Genomic DNA, 27,195 nt, shown 5'->3' with positions numbered 1-27,195 from the left:
TTTGTAGCCCAACAAGCTGCTCTTGAAGGTTAGACTCCTGCCCCAGCATGTGTTTGCTTTCTCCCCACCCTTCTTAAGCTCTAGGTCATTTCAGCCTTGGGGAACGTCCTTCGAACAATCCAAGGAAAACTGGCTTGGGTCTCCTCTTGGCAAGCTCCGTCTTGGTGAATTACAGGCTACTGGTTATGGCAGCCCTGCCTGGCTCCCAGGGGGACTTTTGTAGCCTCCTCGAGCAGGTGGGGCTCCCCTGGGGCGCAGGAGGCAGGGCAGGGGGTGTGTGGACCAACAGAACTTGGATGCCTGATGCAGTGATGTTTCATCCTGGGGAACTGGGCAGAAGGAGAAATGAAGGAGAAGTTGGCCCTCCACGCCAAATGATTCCTTAGGCATTTGGTCTCTGTCTCTTGCAGGTAGGACCTGGGTCCCCTAAACCTTTCTGTCAAATCCAAGGCAGAAAATAAGAACATGGTCTTTCTCAGCTTTGAGCTTAGGGCAGGATGGCCCAGCTTCCCCCTCGGCTTTGTCTCTGGCTGTTTCACAGGCACATCAAACAGGACTTGAACTCTGCACACTGGACCCAGGTTCTCTTCCTCCCTCAGCTTCCTCCTTTCGCCAGGTCTCTGTCTAGCACTGTCCCTTTCCTGAGCACAGACTCGCATTTTGGTTCCTGAGTGAGAGGGAGAGTCAGAGCAGCAAGGCTGTACATATGCTTGCTTCTCCGCTCCCTTGCAGTCCAAACAGCAGTGGTCTTCTAGGCATTCACTTCCTGCCTATGGGTGCCGCCTGCCCCACCTCCGGGCAGACACGCCTTCCCCTGGGCCCTGGAAGGCAGCCAAAAGGGACCCCATTGAAGGAATGTGAGTTCCGGGACCAGAGTCCTAGCTACAGCCCTGGCTCCATCCTGCTCTGCTGGTGTCCCCTCGGTCACTGGGGCTTGGCCAGAATGGTGGTACACAGAATGATGCATTTTGTTGTGGCTCTTACAAGGGTCCCGGCTTCCCTGATAGCTCGGTTGGTAAAGAATCCGCCTACAATTCAAGGGACTCCAATATTCTTGGGCTTCCCTTGTGGCTCAGCTGGTAAAGAATCTGCCTGCAACGCAGGAGACCTGGGTTCGATCCCTGATTTGGGAAGATCTCCTGGAAAAGGGAAAAGGCTACCCACTCAGGTATTCTAGCCTGGAGAATTCCATGGACTACAGTCCATGGGGTCACAAAGAGTTGGACACGACTGAGCCACTTTCAATTTCAAGGGTCACTGGGCCAGTGCCTCTCTGTAAAACCTGTCAGCTCATACTCTGCAGCCCTACATAGCCAAGCAATGCCAGGGAAACATTTCTAGAAGGCATTTTGAAGAGCAAAAGAAATACTCCAGCTGGGAAGGGAAAGCCCCTAAAACCTAAAAGCACTATGTAGAAGCAACAAGAAGTAGAATCCATTCATTTGTTCGTTCATTCATTTGACATATTTATCAAGTGGCTATCAAGAGGAGGGGCTTCCCAGGTGGCTCAGTGGTAAAGAATCTGCCAGCCAGTGCAGGAGACACAGGTTCAATCCTTGGATTGGGAAGATCCCCTGGAGAAGAAAAGGGCAACCCACTCCAGTATACTTGCTTGGAAAATTCCACAGATAGTGGAGCCCGGCAGGCTATAGTCCGTGGAGTCGCAAAAGAATCAGAAACGACCTAGGAACTAAACAACAACAACCAAGAGAATACAGCAAGGAACAAAACAATACAGGTTAAAAACATGCTGCCCCCATGGAGCTTCCATTCCAGACTTCAAGCAGAGGCCGGGCAACCTCTGCCCTAGAGAACGACAGCTGATGTGTCTCATAGACAGACAGGGGAAAGAAGGCAGTGTTTTCCCTCGTCGTCTACCCTAGAAAACAAGTGACCCCGGGTCAGGTGGCACTAATACTCCGCTGTTGGGTCTGCCTTGTTTTGCAGGAGTGCGCTACAGCCAGCAGGGAAGCAATGAGGTCACTTCCTCGTCAACAATCAGTCACCATGGCAACAGCGCCATGGTGACTAGCCAGTCTGTTTTACAGCAAGTCTCTCCAGCCAGCCTGGACCCGGGCCACAATCTCCTCTCACCTGATGGTAAAATGGTGAGTACACCTGGGCCATTGTAGCTCTGGAGCTGATAAGATAAGAGGCAAAACAAACACAACTTCTCACAAGGCCTGCCTGAAACAATGAACCATTGTAGCCCCACAGGGGAAAATGGGGGCCGTCCAGAGTTGGAACGGAAAGGTAGAGCCAGTGACCCAGCCTCCGGCGGGTGGAAGAGGTGTTCGGTTTGAACCCAGCCAATAAATCTGACAGAGCCCTGCTCTCATTTTATTGATTGAATGCCTCATAAAGGAGCAAGCCGGGTGGGACCCTGTTTGTTTTGGGGCTGCCAGTGACATTTAAGTTGATAAAATGTTCATTCATCCCCAACCAGCCCCCAACCAACCCAGGGCCTCCAAAGCCAGATTTTTTAACCCAGAGAGCACCTCACTTTGAAACAAGCCCCCCCCCCCCCTTCTCTTCAGCACTCCCCTGATGCTGCCCAAAAGGGTGAATGAAGTCAGGATTGAGTGGATGGCGGGAGGTGGCGAAGCTTCTGGCCCTGGGGTTTTGAAGGACCCTGGGCGGCAGTGAAGATCATAGCACAAAACGGTGGGTAGGGTGGGGCAGTGCTTGTTGGGGCGGGGGGGGGGGGGGGGGGGGGGTGGGAAACACCGACTTTGAAGTTTGCAATGACCAGGTTCCAATCCCAGCTCCGGCACTTAATAGCTGTGTAGCCTTGGCCAGGTTCTAAGCTCTTTCTTTCTTGTCTATAAAACGTGGGTAATAACACTAGGGTTGTTGGCGGAACAAATATGATAACATGAGAGGTACTCAGCACTGCGTTTGGGACGGTAAATATTCAGTGAATGACAGCATGCTGGTTCTTAGGTGAATATCAGTATTATTTTTCCCTCAATGACGTGTCCCCTAGCGGTCACCACAGCCCACCCTCAGATGTCAGCTGAACACCCCGGTGAGGAAGAGTCTAGTTGATGCTGAGTTTTCAAGGTTCTAAGCCACAAGGGACAGCAGCGCACCCTGGGGAGGGTGGCTTCCGAGACAACACGAGCGTGACGACACTGGGAAGGGTAGGACGTGGAAAACTTGATTCTTCGGGTCATGCTCTGTGTTCCAGGGGAGGGAGGAGCTGCGGATTCCTGGCTCCCAAGCCCGAGGTGGAGCCCTGTACCCTCAAGGTGTCTGACCCAGAGGCAGGTGGGGGCCGGGGTGGGGGGCGGGGTAGGGAGCCGATGCCATTTTAGACCTTGACGTGTGCACCGTGTAGGCAACACAGGAATGGTGAGTCACAGGTGATTGAGTCCCCAGCTCCCTGGAGGAAAAACAAAGTGTAGTTTCCGAGGGGAGTGCCAACTCTAGTCTGGGGACCTGAACCCATGGCTTCCTGGTCCTGGGCTCTGCAACAGGAGAGACAAAAGATGCTCCCATGGGAGGCATTTTGCAGCCCCCTTGCCCACCCCTCATCCCTTAAGCTTCTTTGGCCGCCTCGTGAGACCCAAGGATTGCCCAGACTTCCCCGGAGGAGAGGTGGGGCCTTGAGGAAGAGATCATGGCTTCGCAGTGGAGGACATCTGGAGGGAGACCTCTCCTGTTGCTTGAAGGCCCTTGGTGTTTCCCTGTGAGCGCTTCTTTCCTTCCTCCTGAGAAGCAAACGGCCTCACCCAGGCTGGGGCGCTCCACAGGCAGCCTCAGGACACGCTCCTTTCTTCCTCTTCTGCTCGACAGCACCCTGATGGGCAGTCTGTTATTGGATTGATGATTGACCAGGACAGCACACCTCACCGTTAGCAAACACCTGGAAGCTTGTTTGCAGCGACCAGCTTTTCACTAGTTTCCAACACCCTGGCTCGTATGTTATGTCACTATCGCTGGATGCCCAAATTCAGGAGTCTGTTTTTGGTTAATATGTAACAAGCCCATCACAGATCTTGGTCCACCAAAGACAGAAGTGGAGAGTATGGTTAAAAATAACCCCGGCATGGGAACCAGTGTGCCCACGTCTTGGGCTGTGTTGTTTATCAGCCGAAGGATGGACGTTGCCTAATTTCAGTTTCCTCATCTGGAAAATGGGGGCTAACCATGCCTGCGTCACCAGGGTGATGCGAGGATCACCTGTAATTTTGCTGTTTGGGGGCTGAGCCCCAGCCAGGGAATGATAGTCCCTGTGTGCTGACTTCAAGTAGAATGTGCATTTGAAATCATCCCCCAGGGATTGGTTTTGGAAACAAGGGTGACCCATTTGAGCTTTCTTTCGCACTCCAGGGACCCCATCCCATTCCGGAGTGGTACACATCCGCAAAGCGCTGGCCAGCTTTCAGGTTGCAGTCTGTGCGTGTCGAAACTTGCGTTTTAGAAAAGCCCACGCTGGATGCTCTCACGGCATCAAAGCAACAGACCCCCATGGTGAAAAGCTCAGCCCGAGAGGTAGATCACCCGCTCTTCATGGCCACTCTGCCACTTGCGCACATTTCTTAATTTCTCCAAACTTCCGTTCCCTTGTCTGCAAAGGAGGGGTAACAGTATCAACCTCGTAGGCAGTAGGCATGTGAAGCACATAGCAAAGGACAGCAGAAGGCAACGCTGATGCCATCCAAACTCTCCAGATCACCCTGTGAGGATGGTGACTGATACTCTTGGCAGCTCTCTGTCTTCCATCAGTCCTGGAGGCAAAGAGGTGATGGTTGCATTTTATTCACTTTTTTAATCTTTTTTTTTGATATGGATCATTTTTAAAGTTTTTATTGAATTTGTTACCTTATCAATTTTTTTTTTTTTTTTTTTGGCCTCGAGGCATGTGGGATCTTAGTTCCCCGACCAGGGATGGAACCTGCAACCCCTGCATTAGAAGGTTTAGTCTTAACCACTGGACCACCAAGGAAGTCCCAATGGTTGCATTTTAGAGTAGGAAGAAACTTGACCAAGGTGACCCAAATAGGAAGGAGATAGAATTTGGGGTTGAGCAAAACTGGGTTTGAATTCTTGCTTCCTTGCTTACTAGTCAGGTGACACAGAGCTACTCTCTCGACTCTTTTGAGGCTCAGTTTACTTAATCTGTGGCAGTGGTTTAGTTGCTCAGTTATGTCCAACTCTTGCCACACCATGGACCGTAGCCTGCCGGGCTCCTCAGTCCATGGGATTCTCCAGGCCAGAATACTGGAGTGGGTTGCCATTCCCTTCTCAGGGGATCTTCCCGACCCAGAGATTGAACCCTGGTCTCCTGCATTGCAGGCAGATTCTTAACAGACTGAGCCACACGGGAAGCCCTTCTTAATCTGTAAAACAGGGCGATAATCATAATGCCTTCCTACATGTGTCCTTATCTGTTGAGGACAACCAGTGAAGCCCTTTAGAAACCTTAAAGCTGGGGGCGGGGCTGAGAGGCCCAAGAAGGAGGCGCTGTGTGAGTACTTCTAGCTGAATCACGCTGCTGTGCAGCAGAAACCAACACACCATAGTAAAGCAATTATCCTCCAATTGAAAATAAAATTCTGCTTTACGTGAATGATTTAAAGAAAAGAAACACTAAAGCCATACACGCTCTAAGTTGTTTTTATTATTGGCACCCACTTTTCTCTTTCACCATTGAAACCAAACATTGAAATGGCAGAGATTACTGTCACTCCATTGACTTTCTGCAAAGGACTGCATTACTCAAGAGAGTCTGAAGGCAGGTCACTGATTTTTTTTTTTTTTTTTTATGACTCTGACATTTTGAAAAACAAGTCCGGCAAACAAGCTGGTTCTCTCTTGTTTGATGTGGTCAGAATTCCTTCTTGGTCACATGACCCCTAACTCACAACGTGATGCTCATTTTAAAAACACAAACAAATCTGTTTGGGTTTTTTTCTTTCTTTCTTTTTCAAATTCACTTGGAAGCTATGGGATTGATCAGAAGGGCAGGCAGGAGATAGTGTCTTCCAGGGGTACTGGTGCGAGAGCTATAATCTGAGGCGCTCTGGGTCACAAGGAAAAGGCAACTCAAAGATCTGATGTATGTATCCCAACCCTAAGCCACCTGTGAGCATTCCTGGTGCCATCAAGAATGTCTGGGTTAGTTCAGAGTGAGGGGGGAACAGTCCTTTCTTAGTAATAATTTTTAAAATTATGTTAAAACCACAAAAAGTAAGCTACTTAATCATGAATAAAAGTATGTTGTGTGTATGTGTGTGTTGTGTGTGTGTAAAACTGAAAGCTCCTTATAATTCATGGGGAAATAGTGGAAGTGTTTCTAATAACATAGAATCAAATTAAGCATGTCTGTTACATCTGTTACTGGTTAATACTATTCAGAAAGTTCTAACCCATGCAATATGACACATAGACGTATTACCACTAGCAAGGAGGAGAGACCTTTTTAGCATTATGTGCTTATAATGCCATTATATATACACTTGGGAAAATGACAGTCATTAAGGAAAAGACAGTATTAGGAATAAATGAAAGGATTCAATCCTTAATAAAAGGAAGCAGAGTGGCCTTGGATAAAATACACAAAACTCAGTAGCTTTCTCTTACTAATCTGTCATTAAAATATAATAATGAAACAGTGTGGGAGTACCTGGGACCAAGCCTTATTTAGTAGCTTTGTCATTACAATAGTGGCTCCTTGAAAGAAAAAAAAGGGGGGGGTTTTGTTTGTTTGTTTTTAATGTATAGTAGAGATTTGGGAAGAGTAGAGAAGCCCAATAATGGATAATGACTGATCTCCCCCAGACAGACCTTAGTAATAATTGCAGGGAAAAAGCCCTCTATAAAAAGTAAGAACTTGAATTTTAGAGTCAGACAGACCTAGGTTTGAATACCAGAGGTATCATTTATTAGGTTGTTGGTTGTTGGTTCTCAGGCAATATGCATCTTTACTCTGAGCCTGTTTTTTCATTCGTGAAATGGGAGTGGCAGAAGCATCTGCCTCATGGGTATAGTGAGGTTTGTGAGTTAATACATGAGTAGTGTTTCCCAGATCCTATACTCAGTGAAAGCTTCCATGCACTCTGGGCCCTAGACCTGGGCCCTAATCTGCTACACTTGGGAATCCCAGGACATTTCTCCAGTTATTATTTGTAGCAATCACATATTTTTAGCACCAATCGTATAGACAGCATAGAGCGGAACAGAGGATGCTTTTTTTTCCCTTTTTTATCCATTTTTAATTTTACTTTTTAAACTTTTTTATTTTACATTGAAGTATAGCCAGTTAACAATGTTGTAACAGTTTCAGGTGGATAGCAAAGGGGCTCAGCCATACATATCCATGTATCCATTCTCCCCCAAACTCCCCTCCCATTCAGACTGACCTGTGACATTGAGCAGAGATCCCTGTGCTACACAGTAGGACTTTGCTGGTTATCCATTTTAAATAGAGCAGTGTGTGCATGTCCATCCCCAACTCCGTAACTGTCCCTTCCCAGCATCCTCCCCTCCTGAAAACCATAAGCTCATTCTCTAAATCTGTGAGTCTGTTTCCAGAACCATTTCCAACATGAACCAGTGACAATCATATCACGTGGGCTGAAGAATCTCTAAGGCAGGCTAGTGACTCAAAGGAAGTCAACAAAAATGCACATGAGGGAAGGGATTATGGTCAATATTACTTACCTCTCTCTCCTCTGTATCTAGAACAGTGCCTGTCCCTCAGTTGGTGCTTAATAATTGTTACTGAATGAATGCATGAATGCACCAGTGAGTTAGCTGTGCCAAGGAATCGCTAAGTGATGTCATTTTGGACGCTGCTCTTCGCAACCTGGGTTCCACTCACGCTGCTCTTGTTTTTTCTCTCCAGCAGATCTCAGTCTCAGGAGGAGGTTTGCCCCCTGTCAGCACCTTGACGAATATCCACAGCCTGTCCCACCACAATCCCCAGCAATCTCAAAACCTCATCATGACCCCCCTCTCTGGAGTCATGGCCATTGCACAAAGTAAGCTCTGTTCTTGGTCAGAAAACTTGGGGGCAGGGAGGAGTGCTTTGGGAAATGAGTCAACCTGATTAAAAAAAACAAAAACAGTAAAGAAGATATTCTTCCAACTCATCCACCACTTATAGATTTGATTCAACTCATTTCGTTCCTTATCTCTCTCTTCAAGATTTGGATTGTTCAGCCTGAAATTAGAAGAAATTAGGGAATGGAGTTGAATCTGGGTCATAGCTCACCAGCTGTGTGTCTTGGGTCAAATCATTGCATCTTTATGAGGGTCAGTCTTCTCATCTGTAAAATGGGTTGTTGGGACAATCCAATGACTGGGTATGTAGACATGCTTGTACGTTGATAAAGTATGAATATGTATAATATTGTAGCTTATATTTCTGTCCAGTGTTCGTTCCTATCCCTGAGTATGTGGTGGGTTTTCCAGGAGGTTGGGTTGTGCTGATTTTTCTTTGTGTTGTTTGAGGTAGGGTAAGACATGAGGTGGAGTAAGACTTGATGAAAGTGAAAGAGGAGAGTGAAAAAGTTGGCTTAAAACTCAACATTCAGAAAACTAAGATCATGGCACCTGGTCCTATCACTTCATGGGAAATAGACGGGGAAACAGTGGAAGCAGTGTCAGACTTTATTTTTTGGGGCTCCAAAATCATTGCAGATGGTGACCGCAGCCATGAAATTAAAAGACGCTTACTCCTTGGAAGGAAAGTTATGACCAACCTAGATAGCATATTAAAAAACAGAGACATTACTTTGCCAACAAAGGTCTGCCTAGTCAAGGCTATGGTTTTTCCAGTGGTCGTGTATGGATGTGAGAGTTGGACGGTGAAGAAAGCTGGGCGCCGAAAAATTGATGCTTTTGAACTGTGGTGTTGGAGAAGACTCTTGAGAGTCCCTTGGACTGCAAGGAGATCCAACCAGTCCATCCTAGAGGAGATCAGTCCTGGGTGTTCATTGGAAGGACTGATGCTGAGGCTGAAACTCCAATACTTTGGCCACCTGATGTGAAGAGTTGACTCATTGGAAAAGACCCTGATGCTGGGAGGGATTGGGGGCAGGATGAGAAGGGGACGACAGAGGATGAGATGGCTGGATGGCATCACCGACTCGATGGACATGAGTTCGATTAAACTCTGGGAGTTGGTGATGGACAGGGAGGCCTGGCGTGCCGCGATTCATGGGGTCGCAAAGAGTCGGACACGACTGAGCGACTGAACTAAACTGAACTGAAGACATGAGGGGCTCCCTTCTTTTTTTTTAAATATAAGATTTAGTAATTGATTGATCTTATTTTGGACATGCCCCCATGACATGGCATGTGGGATCTTAGTTCCCCAACTAGGGATTGAACCTGTACCCCCTGCAGTGGAAGTGCAGAGTCTTAACTATGGGACCACCTGGAAAGTCCATGGGCTTCCTTCTTAATGGGGAATTCTGTATGGTCAAATGAGACCTCTTTGGCAGGTGGTGAAAACATACTGAGAAGGAACTCTGCAGGAAACTGTCTAGCATCTCTGAGCCTTGACAGATTTAAAGAGAAATAGATTGTTTATGCCCAGGCCTGAAGATAGAGCGAGGCATCAGGTCCTTCCCACCCTGGGGGCTCACCTCCCACAGCCAACCTGTCCCTATCCATCACAGATGGGCCCTTTCAGCGCAAGAAGGCTGCCATGGGTGTGCCTGTGGGTGCCACTCTCAGAGTCATGATGTTGATGCGTATTCAGTGTATTTTCTGCCTTGTGTTGACAGCTCAGGCCAAGTCTTCCCTGTGATCCAGGGAGCATCCATGAGAGGTTTTGGGGGAGAGCTATGGGAGGTACATTTCCCATCTTTCTTCTACCCTGGGGATCACCCGCTGTCTTCATGGCCTCCCTGTGTCCAGTGCCCACATGAACCACTTATTAATTTGTTCCTGCCTTTTTCGCTTCTCTATCCACTCTCCCTAAACCTTATCTAGCCTCAGATCACTTCTGAAGGAATGGACTTATGTGCTCCTTGAGGGCAAAACAGAGCCAGGCCCATAGGAGTCACCTGAATTTATTGAATGAGTATATTTGGCCCCCTGTCTGTCCTCAGCTGCTGGGAAACTGATGCCCTCCCCACTTAGCTTTATAAAAGGAACCTTTAGAGGTCTCACAAAATAAAAAAGGTATTTTAAATTTGCTGCCTTTTCATGGGGCCGTCTCCAGGAATATGGTAACCGCACTAAAACCAGGGTTTGAGAATGAGATCAGATTCCTGAAATCAGCTTGCTTGACTTCTAGGAGATTTTATTAAAAGGCCCATGGATAAGATATTGCATCTCTATTTCTACAACCAAAACTATACACAAACTGTCCCACTTACCGTCTTTCTTTGCACCTCCAGCTTTGGCTGACACACACGGTTCTATATTTTCTTAAGCACTATGTGAATTAAAATTTTCCCTGGAGCTGTTACACATTTTTTTTTCATTTTGCTCCTCCTAATTTTTCGCACCTATAATTCTCTACCTTCTCACAATAATCTTATTCTCCTATTGCAGACAGCCAATACCAGAGTGCACTGATCTTAGATGGGTGTGTGTGTGTGTGTGTGTACTTGGAGTGGGGAAAGCACGAAGCATGATGAGAGGGTCACCAGCAAACATTGTTGAGACACACAGTCCTACCCCAGGGAGTGTCAGGATGAAGAATCGGTTATGGAGTCCAAGCTTGTTCTGCTGTCTGCACCACAGGCCAGTAAATCGAGAGACGAGTTGTTGAGTAATAAATAGCCAACTCCTGTCCTGTTGAGTGGGGCTTCCCAGGTGGTGCTAGTGGTAAAAGAGCCTGCCTGCCAATGCAAGAGACATGAGACAAGGGTTCGATCCCTGGGTTGGGAAGATGCCCTGGAGGAGGGCATGGCAACACGCTCCAGTATTCTTGCCTGGAGAATCCCTTGGACAGAGGGGCCGGGCGGTGGGCTGCATTCCATAGGGTCGCAAAGAATCAGACACGACTGAAGTGACTTAGCACGCACATCCTGTTGAGTATGTGGGCCCTGCTTGGTCACTGCAGAGGCCCAAGGAGAACATGATAACAGACTCCCCAGCAGTGCCAATTCATCATTCCCTACTCACCTGTTGGACTGGATAACATGCTTCTTAAGCAGGAACCAGTGCCCAGAAAACAGATGGGGAAGCCAAGAGTCACACTCCGCAGGAGCTCGAATGACATCAGTGGCTTTCAATCCTGGAACTGAGGCGCGTTAGGGGCACAGCCTGTGTTGAAAATAAAATTCCTGGGCCTCACCTCCAAAGGGTCTGACTCATTCTGTCTTGGGTGGGGCCAAGGAATGTGTATTTCTTAAAGGGCTCCTCAGGACAACTCAAAAACAATAGGCTGGTTGCAGAACTAGGTCCTCCAATGTCATCCACTCTAGATGGCATTGTTTGCTTTTCTAGGCAGAGACTTCCTGAAAAGAGCAGTGGCGATGGTCTTGGGGAGAAAACAGCAAATCCATGGGGCTCCCTTGGAGTCTGAGACCTTGTGGGAAAGTTAGGAAACAGGAGATCAAGGTGTCAGGTGAGACAGTGCCTAGAGGGGAAGCTGAGCCCCTGGGGAGTTAGAGATAAGTTGTAGATCAGAGGACCCCTCCTTCCCAGCCCCACCCAGGAGAGCCAGGAGGGGGCTTATTCCCCTTCCCTTCTCTGCTCACCTTTTAGGTTTCTGATAACAGTATCAGCTAAAGCTCTGCACAGGCCATTGTTGAGGCCTCTGTGCTATCCCCACAGAGCATTTCCACCTCCTGTGAACCTGCTTATGGAACCCTCTCCATCTCAGGAAAGGCTCTTAGGTGTCTTTTCCCGCATCTGCCTAGGAAAGAGATCTTTTTTCTGGGTTTCCATCTTCAGCTTGTTCTACCCCTCCCCCCACCATTTCCCAGAAAAAAGTGAAACAAAGTGGAGTCACTCAGTCATGTCTGACTCTTTGCGTCCCCATGGACTGTAGCCCACCAGGCTCTTCTGTCCATGGGATTTTCCAGGCAAGACTACTGGAGTGGGCTGCCATTTCCTTCTCCAGGGGATCTTCCCAACCCAGGGATTGAACCTGGGTCTCCCTCATTGCAGACAGGCGCTTTACCATCTGAGCCACCAGGGAAGCACCCCCCCCCCCAAATGAGGTCAAATCAAAGGAACCTTGGCAATGCCAAGAAAGAAGTTGGGAGTATCTTTCCCCTCATCCTCCCATCCCCAGCCCCACCCCACTTCAGCTACCTGCCCCAGAATCCCACCCATGGAGCCAACAGAGGGTGGGTACCAGGGACCTTATCTTGGCAGCACTGGCTCCAGTTCTAAAGAGACCTCAGGATACAGACACAATACAGAACCACAGAGGTCCCCGTCCTCCAGAACAGAAAGATGGCAACACCTACTGTAACCACCAGCCTTCAACTTATTACTTCCTCCTTCCAGTAACGTGGTCTTTCCATTGCCATCAGCCCTGTGCTGCCAGATGAGACACACTTACTTCACAGACTGGCTGAGTCGCTGTGTTTTATCCCCTGTCTGCTCTGGTTAAGAGAATGAGCATCTGACCTCTCTCAGGTCATTGCACAGCCAGCCGAAGGAGGGTCTTCAAGCTGCACACCTCTAGGACTGTGGAGGAGATTTTGTTTTTTATCAAAACATGGGCCTCTGCACACTCCTGCCCCCTGCTGGACAGACGTATCTGGGCGGTAATCTGTACCTTAGAGTGGACGCCTTTAACTCAGTCCTGAGTGCACCAGGGCAAGCCTCCCTCAGAGCCAGGCATGGATGAAGTGGGCAGATATGCTGCTGTGGTTGTTCAGTCGCTCAGTCGTGTCCGACTCTGCAGCCCCTTGGACTGCAGCATGCCAGGCTTACCTGTCCTTCACTGTCTCCCAGAGTTTGCCCAAGTTCATGTCCACTGAGTCAGTGATGCCATCCAACCATCTCATCTTCTGTCATCCCCTTCTCCTGCCTCCAGTCTTTCCCATCATGAAGGTCTTTTCCAGTGAGTGGGCAGACACAGAACGCTGCAACCCTGAGGGGGCTAAATTTGGGAGTTCAGAGGACAACTCCGGGGAAGCTTCAGACCTCAGTCAGGTCGTTGAAACCCCATTTCCATCTACAGCTGTCTGTGGAATGTGGGCGAGTCACCTTATCTCTCTAAGCCTCAATTTTTCGGTCTATAAAATGGGTCTATAAAAATCACTTCCTGGGCAATCGCTTATGTAATGGTCTCAACCCAGTGCTGGCAAACAGCCGGGGCTTGGTTGCTGACCGTTCAAGTCTGTTCGCCTTTGCTCACCCCTGAAGCCATCTCTGATCCTTCCTCTCGTTCCCACAGGCCTCAACTCCTCCCAAGCTCAGAGCGTCCCCGTCATCAACAGCGTGGCCGGCAGCCTGGCAGCCCTGCAGCCCGTCCAGTTCTCCCAGCAGCTGCACAGCCCCCACCAGCAGCCCCTGATGCAGCAGAGCCCCGGCAGCCACATGGCCCAGCAGCCCTTCATGGCTGCGGTGACGCAGCTGCAGAACTCACACAGTAAGGACCCGGGCACGTCGGGGAGGGAGCGCCAAGGGGCCTCAGCAGCCAGCATCTTCACTCTCTGGGTCTGAATCATCTTGGAAACTTCCTGATTTGGTCACTTTTCCCTACCTGTGACCAATCAAGACACTTTCTTTCTTTCATTTTTTAAAAAATGTGTTTGGCTGCAATGAGTCTTCGTTGCGGTACATGGGCCCTTCAATCTTCGTTACAGTACATGGGATCTTTAGTTGCAGTGTGTGGGGGGATCTAGTTCCCAGACCAGGGATTGAACGTGGGACCCCTGCATTGGGAGCACGGAGTCTTAGCCACTGGGTCACCTGGGAAGTCCCAAGACAATCTCTTTTTTTTTTTTTTTTTTAGTTCTACCACTTTATTGCTACCAACCCATCTCCCTCCACCCTCATGCACACATGCTCAGTCATGTAACCCCACGGACTGCAGCCCGCCAGGCTCCTCTGTCCCTGGACTTTTCCAGGCAAGAATACTGGAGTGGGCCAAAACAATCTCTTAAGCACAACTCTTACGCGATGCTGTGCCTTTTCTGGTCCTCTTCTCTACCCCTGGAATTCCCAGGGGAGATTTTGCAGAGGACAGTTAAGGCCGAAATGGGAAGAGAAGCTAGAGATAGCGATCTGGGGAGGTAAGGTAAATGTGGGACGAACCCATGCCCCCTTTCCCACCCTGGTTCCCATGAAAGAGATCCTCAGGCAAGCATACCCCTTTTCCCAACGAGCCTCAACTTAGCCTTTTCAGTCCAAAATTCCAGGCAGCTGTTATCAGATGATCAGACTTGGCATATAACTTGCCTCCTAACTGTCTTCTCTGAATTTGAAAAATCTTCCGGAGTCCCCACACTCTCTGATTTCCACATCCTAAACATGTCTAATCGAGAACCATCAACATGGGTGGAAAAAACCACCTGCACACAGAACATTAGCGTTTCTGCCCCACACAGAGAGGCTGCTTCCCACCCCCGGTGTTTTCACCTCCCCTAAGACTACCTTTCAACCATTTAGCTTTGGGGGTGCTTTTGCCATACTGAGCAGCATGTGAGATCTTAGTTCCCCAACTAGGGATCGATCCTGTGCCCCCTACCTTGGAAACATAGGATCCTAACCACTGGACCCCCTGGGAAGTCCCCCTTTCAACCATTTACTTCCCACCCACCCCTAGCCCCCATTTCTCCACTCCTGAGCCCCAGAGCCCCAGCCCTCTGGCTATGTCAGGCTATAGGCCCTTGCCTCCGAGTCTGGGGAGCGAGCATGGGGAGGATGGTTTTCTGTCTTCCAGCACAACCCCATGGACACTCTTGGGCTGCCTCTGGAATAGAGCAATAGTCTTGCATCAGACAGGCCTAGGTTTAAATCCTGGCTCTGAGCCTTAGCAGCTATGTAGCCGGTGGTAATTTCCTCAGCCACTCTCAACTTCAGTTTTTTCATCTTAAAATGGAAATAGTGTGCATGTGGAGTCACTATGAAAGTGAAACAAAAGGAGGTATGAACTGTGTTTGGTAAGCATTAAGAGTTATTAAAATGTGGACTTCCCTGGTGGTCCAGTGGTTGAGACTTCATGCTTCCAGTGCAAGGGGCGTGGGTTTGATCCCTGGTTGGGGAACTAAGATCCCACATGCCATGTGGCCAAAAATTTTGAAAAATAAATATTTAAAAAGAGTTATAAAAATGCAAATAGTTATTTATTAATGGTGTCTAATAGGAGGAGGCAGGGGTAGGAAAGAGGATTTCAGTTTCTCTTCTGGCTGCGAGTCTGAGGGGCAGCAGCTAAGTTCAGCCTCCTTTTACGCTCGGGGCTCCATCCCGCCCCAGGCCTGCAGAGCTGGTTTCTGTGTACCATCTCACATTCCAATCACATTTCCGTGGCTTTTAAAAAATCTGCCACAGCCTGCAGCAGAGCCTGGGACCACATGTGTTACACTGTCCTTCCTTCCTGGTCCTGACAGCGTGCTCCCCCCGCCTCACCTGGGCAGGATTCCTCAGCGGCGAGGCTCGGGTAGGACAGTCAGAGAGGGGTCATCAGCGACCTGTGGGCTGCCGAGGCCCCGCTGTCCTGGCTGGCTCTGAAGAGAGAGCTCGTGGGGCCCCAGACCAGGAAATAACCAGCCTCCCACCAAGGGAAGGACAGGCTGAGACAGCAGGCTGTGACCTTCACCCCCATTCCCTACTGGAGGACTCCTTGGTAGAACAAGCTGGTCCCTCCCTTAAGGCCAAACATCCACATGCTTTCTGGGCTGGTCATGTGACCTGGAATTTACATGAATCTTATGGATGAACTCACATGAGTCAAAGGTTCCAGATCTGGTGGACACATACTGGAAAAACAAAAAGTGAAAACCACATGCTTCTGGAGCTTTTATTGGAATCTAGGCTCAGGGAGCTTCCCTAGTGGCTCAGATGGTAAAGAATCCACCTGCAATGTAGGAGATGTGGGTTCAATCCCTGCGTCAGGAAGATCCCCTGGAGAAGGGAATGGCAACCCACTCCAGTATGGAGAATCCAATGGACAGGGGAGCCTACCTAGAGGGCTACAGTCCGTAGGGTCATAAAGAGTCGGACACGACTGAGCAACTAACACTTTTGTCCATCGTACTTCATTTGTGTGATGTCATAAGGCATTTTAGTGCAAACTGGGACAGCCCAAAATCATACAAGTAATGACACCCATGTCTACTTAACAATTATTAATCAATCTACAATTGCTAGCATGAGACCTGGGACTTGAATCAGTACAGGAATAGTAAGCAAACAGGCCAGCTCCTTCATTTTGCCAGCTACTAAGAACTTTTTCATACTTAAATTCTCAGCTGCACCACATATGCCCCAGGATCAGTTGTGTTTTGGGGTTTTGTTTGTTTGTTTGTTTGTTTTTGAATATTTATTTATTTATTTGGCTGTGCCAATCTTAGTTGCAGCATGTGGGACCTAGTTCCCTGACCAGGGATCGAACCCTAGCCCCATGCATTGGGAGCATGGAGTCTTAGTCACTGAACCACCAGGAAAGTCCCAGGATTACTTGCTGTAACCAGGCATCCAATACTTTGAAAGTCAGGGGGAAAGAAGTGCTCCCACCACAGAAGCACTGTCCACCTCTATGTACCAGGCACTGTGGAAACCTATTTATCTATTTGGTAAAGTGCTTTAAACATGATCTCTTTTAATCCTACAACAGGTATCATTCCCATTTTACAGAGGAGGAAACTGAGGCTAACTGAGTTGATTAAGGAGCCAGGATTTAAACACATGGCCATTCTTTTTGATCACATCACACTGCCTTGCCCAAACATAACTACCGCCCACCACCACCCCCTTTTATCTGCCTGGGGAGAAAGGAACAGTAGTGTGGGATGAGGGATGGTCTGTAGCTGTGCCTACAGTCTTGCTCCTTGATCTTGTCTTCACTCTCTCTGCAGTGTACACACATAAGCAGGAGCCTCCCCAGTATTCCCACACCTCCCGGTTTCCATCTGCGATGGTGGTCACAGATACCAGCAGCATCAGTACGCTCACCAGCATGTCTTCCAGTAAACAGGTAATGCCGGCAAGAAGGTAGGGGCGGGGAAGGGATGACTATGACTACTGATGTGCAGAGAGCGTGACGAGTGTGGACTCAGCCTCAGTGTGGTCCTTCTGAGGCTCCCCTGGTACTTTCTAAAAGAATTCCTGAGGTCACAAGGCAAAGAAGATGGGCCACAGGCTGAAGGGGCTTATTGCTCCCCTAGCATCCCTAACAAGAGCACAAGAGTAGCGAGTGCAATCAGCTGCTGGAGACTGGATTATACAGAGCCTGTAGGCACTGAGGTTGAGGATCCCCAGTGGATTGGTCATGATCCACGGACAGGGTGTTTCCAAGGAGGACTCAGAAAGTCAGACCCTCTGGAGTCTCATGCTTTCTTTGCAAGAGGGATCCCTGAGGATTTCCCATCAGTTAACGAATAGAGAAAACGAACAGTGAGTCAGAGGTCCCAAGTCTGATTCACCCAGTTCAGAACTCATCCTGAACCCCCAATGCTGTAAGCTCCAGAAAATGACCCAATTCTGCCAACCCATGGGGACTCCCCAGTAGACAGCCTGGCCTTATCAGGGGCCCGTGTTCACTTGGTGTTTTATAGAGAAGCTCAGAATCAGCTTCCTGGTGCATTGAAAGTGGGGAATCCAGAGGCTTAGTCACCATTTCAGTTGATGACTAATTCCCACCTCCACATACCTAGAGGGAGGGGATGAGGGTTAAGATGACCCGTGGTGAAGCCACAGCTTGGGCAGCTGGACTCAAACGAGACGCTGAGAGTTAGGAAACAGGACAAGACGTCTGAACACAGGTTGAAATTCCAGAGTAACACAATAGGACCTTTTAGTAGCTGGGGTCTGTGCAGTGTGGGAACTGTTTGGCCTTTATTGATTGCTAGATAAGTAGGTGACAACCTTGAACTTCATGTCAGAGGCTCTCGGCAGCATTTGGTCCTGTGGATGGTCTTTTTTTTTTTCCCCATCAAATCACACTTCATCCAATGCCATGTGCTCCTGAGCAAGTTCTTTCATGGGCTCAGCCTTCTCTGTTCTTCCTTTGCCCCATCTCTTCCTGGTCCTGCAGTGTCATGAAATAGGTGGATTCAGTTCCTGGCTTTGCCACTTGCTCGGTGACCTTGACCTCCCTGACCCTTCACTTTCCTCATCTCTAAAACAAGTCGTGGCATCTGCTTGTTCTGCGGATTTGATGATGCTGTGTAGATTAAGTGCCTGGCACATCTTGGGTGCTGAAACACACATGACCTAGTTCTTCGGGCTGTAGAATGAGGTGGGGTAGGGAGGGAGAGGTGTGTGAGACCCACTTTGCTACCCTTCTCTCACCCATTGGAAGATGAAAGGACAGCCCCTGTTGCCCTGCCCTTCGACTCCCATGCGATTTCCCACTCTTTGTAGTGAGCAGGGAAAACATTTATCTGTGCTCACCAATCTCAATCAGGGGGGCAGCCAGGCGCAGCAGCCCTGCTTGGGAATACCTTCCCCTTTGAAAGGTTTATCAATCCATCTGCCACTTGGGCAGCCCTGGATGGGGCTGTGATTAATGATTCCTGTCTTTCCCAAGTTGGCTTTGATGCTTACTTGTTGAAACAAGTCCTCTGCATTCAGGAAATAGCCTCTTAATCAAAACGCTTCGAGATGCTCTCTGAGATGCTGTACCAGCCCCCAAACGGGACCAAGTGGCCAGCCGACCTTGATGCCACATGAACGACCCTCTAGAACTACTGTGAAGTCATCTCGAAACCCCCAGACATTTCAGGAGTCTGACGATAGACTCACAGTTCTATAGGATGATGACAATGACATTCAGTAAGGCTGACACTCTTCATGTAGTGCCGTATGGTTTACGCCTCTCGTGAACATTATATTGTTTTCTTTTTGCCAAAACCTCCTAAGAAGTACAAAGAAATAAACCAAGGCTCAGAGATGCAGGGTAACCTGCCCAAAGTCACAAGAGATAATATGCTTGGACTGAGCTTCCAGACTTTTGTCCTTAGATTCTAAATCCTGGACTTTTCCCACTTAAACAGTACTTGTCTTCCAATACCGATCTTTCTTTATTTTTCACTGCACTGGGTCTTCATTGCTGTGCGCAGGCTTTCTCTAGTTGCAGAGAGCAGGGACTAGTCTTCCTTACAGGACAGAGGCTTCTCGTTGAGGTGGCTTCTCTTGTTGCAGAACATGGGCTCTAGGGCTCATGGGCTCCGTAGTTGAGGCACAGGGACTTAGTTGAGACAAGGCTTGTGGGACCTTATTTCCCAGACCAGGAATCAACCCTGTGGCCCCTGCATTGGCAGGCGGATTCTTAACCACCGGACCGCCGGGGAAGTCCTGGCAATACCCGTCTTTAAAATGCCCATGGTAATCACTGCTCTTGTGGTATGTAACAGTCAGGAACAAGAGTAAAAATTAAACCTACATAACTATATTCCAGTCAGGAAACTTTCTTGCTTCAAACAGCAGGAGAAGAGAGGCTAGGAAAGATGGAATGAAATGAGGAGGGTGAAGATGCTGCCTCCTGGCAGCAGGAGGAACCCAAGGTGATGAAAAGTTGTACAGGCTCTGTTCTGAAGGTAAAGGGTCAGAAGTGAGTTTCAGAAGGGAATTGGTGGCAATTCTGCTTTTTTGTTGTTTGAAAGTGTTCTTTTCCAAAAAGAATTTCAAGACTATTGCTAGGAATCAGGGGCCCATGACGTAAGGAGAGGAAGATTCCTTGGCCAAATGTGTTGGGGGAACAGCTGGGTTTAACAGAAACCCCACAGGACAGGGCTTCTCAGAATCTCTCCTGTGCCAATGTGGGCATTGAACCGGGACCCATCCTGGGCAGGGCTGCTTTAGAGGCATCATAGAATGCTAGGAAAAGCCAACGGGTCTGAGCCAATCCTGGCTCCTTCACACCTGCTCCGTGACCTTGGGCAGTTAATTCAGGGCTGTGAGTCTGTTTCTTCATCTCTGAAGGGGAAGCTCCCCCCTCCCTCATACAGAATATTCAAAGTGCCTGAAGATCATGCCTGGTACTGAGTCATGTGCTCGAAGTGACAGCTTCCTCCCTCTTCCTACCCCTTTCTGTCTGTAATCCCTTAGAAGGCACCTTCCATTAGCTCCTTCAGTATTGAACTCACTGCTTGGTCTGCACGTGGCCAAAGGAGGTTCTGACAATAACATGTCTCAGGGTTAGGACCATCTCTCTGGCACATCCTGCCTCCTGGGCTGGGGCTCCAGATCCCTGCTTCCCACTCTCCTGCTGCACAAGGATGCCCTTTCACCCACCTCCCAGGAAAAAAAGCCAATAGTTCAGGGCCTTTCAAAGCACCCAAGCCCTTCGTGTATGGCCAAATGCCTGGGCTTTAGTAAATGTTCAGTAACTATGAATGAGTGAAAGAATGAGTGAATGAATGAATGAATTCAAATCTAGCGTTTTTTTTTTTTTTTAGTACCTCCCATTTGCCATGTAGCACTCCAGGTGCTTTTCCATCTTACCTTTAATGGCTAACCCTCCTGCAAGGTAGAAATTTTTACGCCTAATTTACAGAGCCAAAAACGGAGGTTCAAAGATGGGGCAGAATCTGGCTAAGCATACAGGATGGTAAATCTGGAGCTAGAGTTCCAGTCTTTGGTTCTTCTCACTCCAAATCCACTCAACAACACTCACCTTCTAAGATCCATTTTTGAAGTGCTCATAAAAATGACTCAAGGTTATGCTGACCTGAGAGTAAAGCCAGGATTTGACCTGGTCTCCCAGTGTTTTCCATCGTCAAGACAGGCATGCCGCAAGACCTTGTGGATCATGTTTCAGAAATCTCAGGCTGGAACTTTCTTGCTGGGAATCCTTGGCAGCTACTGCCCTCTGTCCTTTCCAGAGCCTGTCTCCCGCCCCCACCCCCACCCCCAATGAGTCCTGGCGAGTTACCATCTGAGTGGGTCTCTGCCTGAGCCTCCTGCAAAAACAACAGCCCTCCAGCCTGGAAACCAGACCACAGCAAGCACCAGCCTTAGCTAGAACAAGTGTGGGCAGGCTGTGAGCAGACTCCTGTTTCCACAACTCTACCCACCGCTCCACTTCCTAGTTTATATAGAGGGAGGTCAGGAGAGGACCACCCCCTCACCCCACCCTCTGCCCAGAGCAGTCACCCATCAGGGGTGCTGATGAGAAGGAGGTGGGCAGCTTCATCATAAGTCCCTGAAGCTGCACCCACCCTGCCACCCCCTCCTACCCCTTCCCCACCCACTCCCGACTTTCCCCACTGGTGTGAGGCAGTGTGGGCTTGATGGTGAAGAGTCATTAGACAGACCCCATTCCCAGCTTCTGCCACTTTCTACCCATGTGACCAAAGGCGAAGGTCCAGCCTCTCTGAACTTCAGTTTCCTTACCTGTAATATGAAGATAACGATTCCTCCTTTGTGGGATCATTGAAAGGGCAAAATGCAATAAAACTTGTAAAACACTCAGCTCAGTGCTTGGCTGGGAACACCCAGTCTGTGGCAGCTGGGTCAACCTTGGCTTTCCCTAGGGTAACCTTGGGTGTCTTTCGAGCTTAGGAAGGAGGATTTTAAATGGCAAAGGGCATTTATTTCCCCCTGGTGTCCCACTCAGAAGATAAAAGGCAGTAATCTTACATAGTGGGTTTTCTGTTGAGACATCCTGGGCAAGTCACTTAAAATCTCTCTAAGCCTCAGTTCCCTAATCTAAAACACTGGAAGTATAGTCATTACTTGTAATGAACAGAACTATCATTAATCTAACTTAATAGATTATTAATAATCATCTGTATTCACTGTCTCCACTTCCTCACCCCCAATTCTTCTTATTTTTATTGAGGTATAGTTGCTTTATTCTCAGAGTTTCAACATAGCAATTCACAATTTTTAAAGGTTGTACTTCATTTACAGTTATTATAAAATATTGGCTGTATTCCAGTATCCATGCTGCACATTAGATCCTTGTGGGTTATTTATTTTATTCATAGTAGTTTGTACCTCTTAATCTCCTCTCTTGTCCCACCCCTCTTCCCTCTCCCCACTGGTAACCACTGGTCTCTTCTCCATATCTGTGAGTTTGTCTCTTTTTTATTATATTCACTAGTTTGTTGTATGTTTTAGATTCCACATGTAGTGACACCATACAGTATTTGTCTTTCACTGTCTGACTTATTTCACTAAAACATGATGCCCTCCAAATCCATCTATGTTGCTGCAAATGGTGAAATTTCATTCTTTTTTATGGCTGCATAGTATTCTATTGTATATACCCAGGGTGGGGGGCTGGTGTACAGAGACCTGTACACCCCCACAGTTCTCTCTTGAGAGCATTCCAGGCTGGCTTTTGTCCCCACATTCCTGAAACCCCTCTTGTCCAGCTCATTAATATCTCCACGTTGCCAGATCCAGTGGCTACTTCTCAATCTCTATCTTTGACATAGCCAATCACTTCCTCTTTTTCTCTCTTGAGTCTTAGGACATTACCCATTCCTGGTTCTCCTCCTGTGGCACTGGCCACTCCTCATTTCCTTGGCTGCCAGCTCATCTTTGCAATATTTACTCGTTGAGGGGCCCTGGGACTCATTCTTTGGCCTCTTCTCCTCCATGTTTATTCCTGGGTGATCTCCAGTCCCATGACTTTGGATCAGATGTACACGACCATGGGTCTTATCATTCTATCTCCAGTACTGACCTCTCCCTTCAGGGCGGATTCACAAACCCAGTGCCTCTTTGGCATGTACAGGTGCATGCCTAATATACCTCACCAGCATCTCGGATCGAATCTGCCTAACACAGCAGCTCTTCATTTTGCCCCAGTTTCTCCTGACCCAAATTGCTTTCTGCTTGGACTTGTCCATTTCCAAAAATGCCATCAGTTGTTCAGGTGAGACTCCTGAGAGTACCCACGATCATTTCACAGCCCGCATCCCACATCCCGTCCATCAACAAGTTCTGCTAAGGGTCCTTTGAGATGCATCCTCCATCTGACTGCTTCTCACCCACCCCATTAGTCTTGTGCTCCTGCAGGAACTCCCCATTCCTGCCCCAATGGAGTGGGTATGCTCTGTTCTCCGCTCAGCAGCCAGAGTGGTCTCTGAGAAAGGAAAATCCATCATGTCACCCCCACCTCCCCGCCCCTGTCAAAAGTCTCCATTAGCATCTGTTTGTAACCAGACTGAAGCAGAGACTTCCAAGACCCTATGCGGTCAGACTGAAGCCTCTCCTTCCTCTGTCCCTCGGCTTCAGCCAAGCCAGAGCTGAAGGGCTCCCACCACAGGACTTGTGCCCCTGCGGTACCTTCTGCTGGAATATACGTTAGTGTGCATCTTTGCATATGCTTGTTGCATTCAGCTCAAATCTCAAAGAGTGGGGGAATCACCTCCCGACCCCCCCTACATAATTTCTTCCCTCTTTCCTCTAGTCTTTGTGACCTTTTACCTTGCTTCTTTTTCGAGAGTATTCATCTCCTCCTAAACTTTTATGTTATGCATTTCTTAACTCATTCATTGTTCGAAACTCTCACTAAAATGTCAGCTCAGTGGGGGTGGGGACAGAGTCCTGTTCACAGCTGCATGCCCAGCGCCTGCGAAAGTGCTGAGCATAGGGAAGGCCCACAAAACCGTGTTAAATGAATGAATGACGATTACCTGCCTCAAAGGCATGATGTGAGAATTCTATGGAATGATGCATGTCAAGGCATTCCTTAGCAATGCAGCCTGACACACAGTAGGACCTTGGTAAATGTCAGCTCTTCCCATTATGGATCAGATCTTCTTAGGGTGAGGATATCCTTAAGAATCCGCCAGCCGCCCCACCCTCCAGACGGAGAGCTCTGTAGTCACTCAGGGACCCCCAGGCAGGGTCCCCACGGGGCTGGCTGAGCCGGGCCTCTGTTCTGAGGGAGCCCAGCGTGCCCCTTATCAGATGTTTGTGTTTAGACTCTGAAGGGGGCAAATAACTCTCGTTCCTTTGACAACATTTAGGGCTCTGCCACCATTTTATTATGTGAGCAAACATTTGATAGCTGGGAAGCCCATCCCTAATGACAGGTCATAGAATCTCGCTGGCGTCTGCTTATCTGTTCTTGGTGTTTGCTCTTCCATTGAAACCTGTAAGGTCACAAGCCGTTTTCTCTCTCCTCCACCTGAAATCTGAAAATTGGAAAAAGCTTGATAGGGAGGAATAAAGAGACTGGAGAGAGCAGGGGTGGGTGGAGGGAGGAAGAGGAGGCAAAGGATATCAGAGGACCCTGCCCAGGAGCTCAAGAATGCAGAAGGGCCAGAAACCTGTCTCTGCACATGGACGCAGCACTCAGCCCCATTCTGAGGAGCACTGGGGGGGTCAGGGGGTGGGGTGGGGGACGGGGAGCAGCTCAGACCGGGGCACCCCAGGCAGCTTAACAAGGACCAGGTGTTGTACCAGCACCATGGGGAGGACAGCATTACTAGCAGCCCATCTAATCCCTCAATGACCTTCATTATAAAGGTGGGGAAACCAAGGCCCAGAGAAAGGAGTTTGGACAAAAGCAAAGCTCGTAGGGACTTTTCCCTAGAGGTCCAGTGGCTAAGACTCCACACCCCAAGGCCAAGCGCCCGGGTTTATCCCTGGTCAGGGAACTAGATCCCACATGCTGCAACTAAGAGTTCGCATAATGGAAAAAAAAAAAAGAGTTCACATGCCATAGCTGAGATCTGGTGCAACCAAATAAATAAATATTAAAAAAAAAAAAAAGCTAATAGAAGGCTCTTAACCTTGGTGTAATGTAAAGAACACCAGCTGGGAGGTCTCCCAGAATTGGTTTGAAACTCTGGCCCCACACTCTCCTAATTCCAAAACCTTGGGCAATTCCTGGACTCTCTTTGACCTTGCTTTCCTAATCTGTAAAATGGACATAATAGCAGCCCCATACAAGGCTATGGCTGGGAGAACTGGTTAATGGGATAATAGTGGGATAAAAGGCCTTTAACAGTGTGATAGATATGTGAACGTGTTGTGTGGGTGTGTGTGTCTGTGTGTGGAGGGGGGAGTGACTGAGGGGGGGAGTCTTGAGAAAATGAACCATTAAGTCAAAGGGCAGAACCTTCCTCTGAGGTGACAACAAAGGGGAAAGGGAAGAAAGAGAAGCAAAGAGGGGGGAAAGGGACTCCCCGGAAGGAAAACGCGAGCTCTAATCTTCCATGATAGTTGAGATGAGCAAGGCCCATGGCTCTGGGAGTGGAGGCTGCCCCACATGGGGGTCTGGCTCTTCTCAGGGACTCCTCCATACTGGGTCTCCTGCCCCAACCCACCCAGAAGCCTGGTCTCAAAGGCCTTTAGCCCTTGGATCCCAGTCCTCTGATTTCTTGTCTTGCTAGTAGCAAGCATTATAGAAAGCACTTTGCCATTTCCCACACTCCTTCCGGGTGGAGTGTTAGCACGTGGTGATTCTCTCTTGTGCTCTGTGGCCTTGGGGCTGATCATAGACCGGCGGCATCAGCCCAGCCTGGGAGTTGATTAGAAATGCAGGTTCTTAGGCCCACCCCCTGCCCACTGAGTCAGAATCTACCTTTTAACAGGATCTCTGCTACTCCATTTGGGAAGGGATCTGGGGGACCCCTGCTCTTAGAGGTCTTAGGAAGAAACCCTTACTTCCTTCAAAAGCAAAAGCTCCCCATCCAGCTGTCATTGCCACCAAACTGAGCAATTTATAAAAAGCACTCTCACAGGAAGAGGAGTCCCATTTCAGGATAAAGGTCAGCAAGTTATGACTCTTTCAAGGCCATTGGCAATTCACTTCTCTCTTCTGAGGTGGCCAAGGAATCCGGCTCCCAGATGTTCCTAAAGGGTGTGTGTTTCAGAACCAGCCCTGCAGGACTCTGAGGGCACAGGGTCCCCACACCTCCAGCCTCCAGCTCTCTGCTGGTTGAGTTGGGTCTCAGCTCCCCCAGACAAGCCAGACGCTAGGGGCCTAGGTCCCCGCCAGAGGCACACAGCTGAGCTGTCTCTCCTCTCTCTCTGCAGTGTCCTCTCCAAGCCTGGTGATGCCCACACATCACTTGCTTTGTGCACAGCGACAAAGACCCTTCTTTTCCACACCATCACCCTCCGGGCAGCTGTCACGGAGAAGCGCAGCGACCCAACACGCAGCATCTGCTGGAGGTCCCTGCTCACCTGCTGTCCTGCCGGCGCCTCGGACACTCGCTCTGAGAGGCGCAGCCCCTTCTATGCAGTATTGTCATGATGCCTCTCCCAAGAAGTCGGGTCTGTCCTAGAGGCAGGAGACAGAAGCGGCGGAAGAGGAAGAGAGAAAGCCGTAGCGTCTGCATCACTCTCTTTCATCGAACAAACTGAAGTGAAAACTTGAATCTGTTACTGAAATGAGAAGAGGAGGACACGTGCTATTGAACTGAGCCAAACACTGTAAATATCAGCCACCTCCCCCTGTCCCGCCCCCCCAATCCCGGCTGATCTGGAGATTTCTTTTAAAGAAGTAAATTTGTCCAATGGGTGTAAACTATAAACTACTGTAATTAAGTGCAATTTCCACCCTCTACTTCCTCTCCCCTCTGCCCTGAATATAATACTAAAGCGTCTATCGATTTTCTCTGTAAAGGTCAGAGTTGAATTCTCAAAGTGATTTGCCCCCTCTCTCGTCCCCCACGGAGAAATACCTAAGGCAGAAGTGAAGCCCTTGACCCACTTCCTCGGCCCTGGACACACACAGAGACTGTGTATTTTGGACTGACTGCCAGCTCACTCTGATCTCCTGATACCAAGACACACCTCTGGGTCCCTGGAATGGCTGAACAGAGTGTCAGAGTAGTGTCTTAGCTTCCGGAAGAGTTGGGGGACCAGCCAGGACAGTCCCAGGAAACCCCAAGGCTGGCTGTTTGATAGCACAAAAAAAAGTTGCCCTTTCAGAAAACCTCCCATTAAAACAATTTATTTTATCATGGCCCGGAGTCTCGTATTTCTGCCTCTGATGCTTTCCCTGCCTTGGTTTCTCCAAGAATCCCTGTCCCCTTGTCTTCTTGGAATTTTCCACTTACTCCATGGGGCTTGCTGCTGCATGTCCCATTGTCTTTAGGCCGGCCTTATTGCTGAGGTAAGAAAAGTTTTTTCCCCCAGTCAGACTCCAGTACTTTGTCTTTCTATGACTCATCGGAGTAGACATGGAGC

The 27,195-nt window shown here is 48.8% G+C and overlaps 1 protein-coding gene across 6 annotated transcripts in view; it reads left to right on the top strand.

Annotated features, from left to right (window-relative positions):
• Nucleotides 1–26,971, top strand: part of HNF1B (HNF1 homeobox B) — a 63,232-nt gene extending 36,261 nt beyond the window's left edge. For 2 of the 6 annotated variants that reach the window (XM_043902982.1, XM_043902981.1), the window contains exons 5-10: nucleotides 1,948–2,108; nucleotides 4,336–4,497; nucleotides 7,853–7,988; nucleotides 13,325–13,519; nucleotides 16,950–17,068; nucleotides 26,038–26,971. In XM_043902982.1, coding sequence (XP_043758917.1) covers nucleotides 1,948–2,108; nucleotides 4,336–4,497; nucleotides 7,853–7,988; nucleotides 13,325–13,519; nucleotides 16,950–17,068; nucleotides 26,038–26,058 — 794 coding nt within the window. In that variant the 3' untranslated portion in view covers nucleotides 26,059–26,971. The remainder of the gene's footprint in view (nucleotides 1–1,947; nucleotides 2,109–4,335; nucleotides 4,498–7,852; nucleotides 7,989–13,324; nucleotides 13,520–16,949; nucleotides 17,069–26,037) is intronic. The other 4 variants (XM_043902984.1, XM_043902986.1, XM_043902985.1 and 1 more) reach the window with 2 other exon arrangements.
• The last annotated feature ends 224 nt before the right edge of the window (nucleotides 26,972–27,195 follow it).

Source organism: Cervus elaphus, chromosome 5 (assembly GCF_910594005.1).
Source record: "Cervus elaphus chromosome 5, mCerEla1.1, whole genome shotgun sequence".
NCBI lineage: Eukaryota > Metazoa > Chordata > Mammalia > Artiodactyla > Cervidae > Cervus > Cervus elaphus.
The sequence above is the reverse complement of the archived record's forward strand: the minus strand, read 5'-3'. Positions and strand labels throughout refer to the sequence as shown.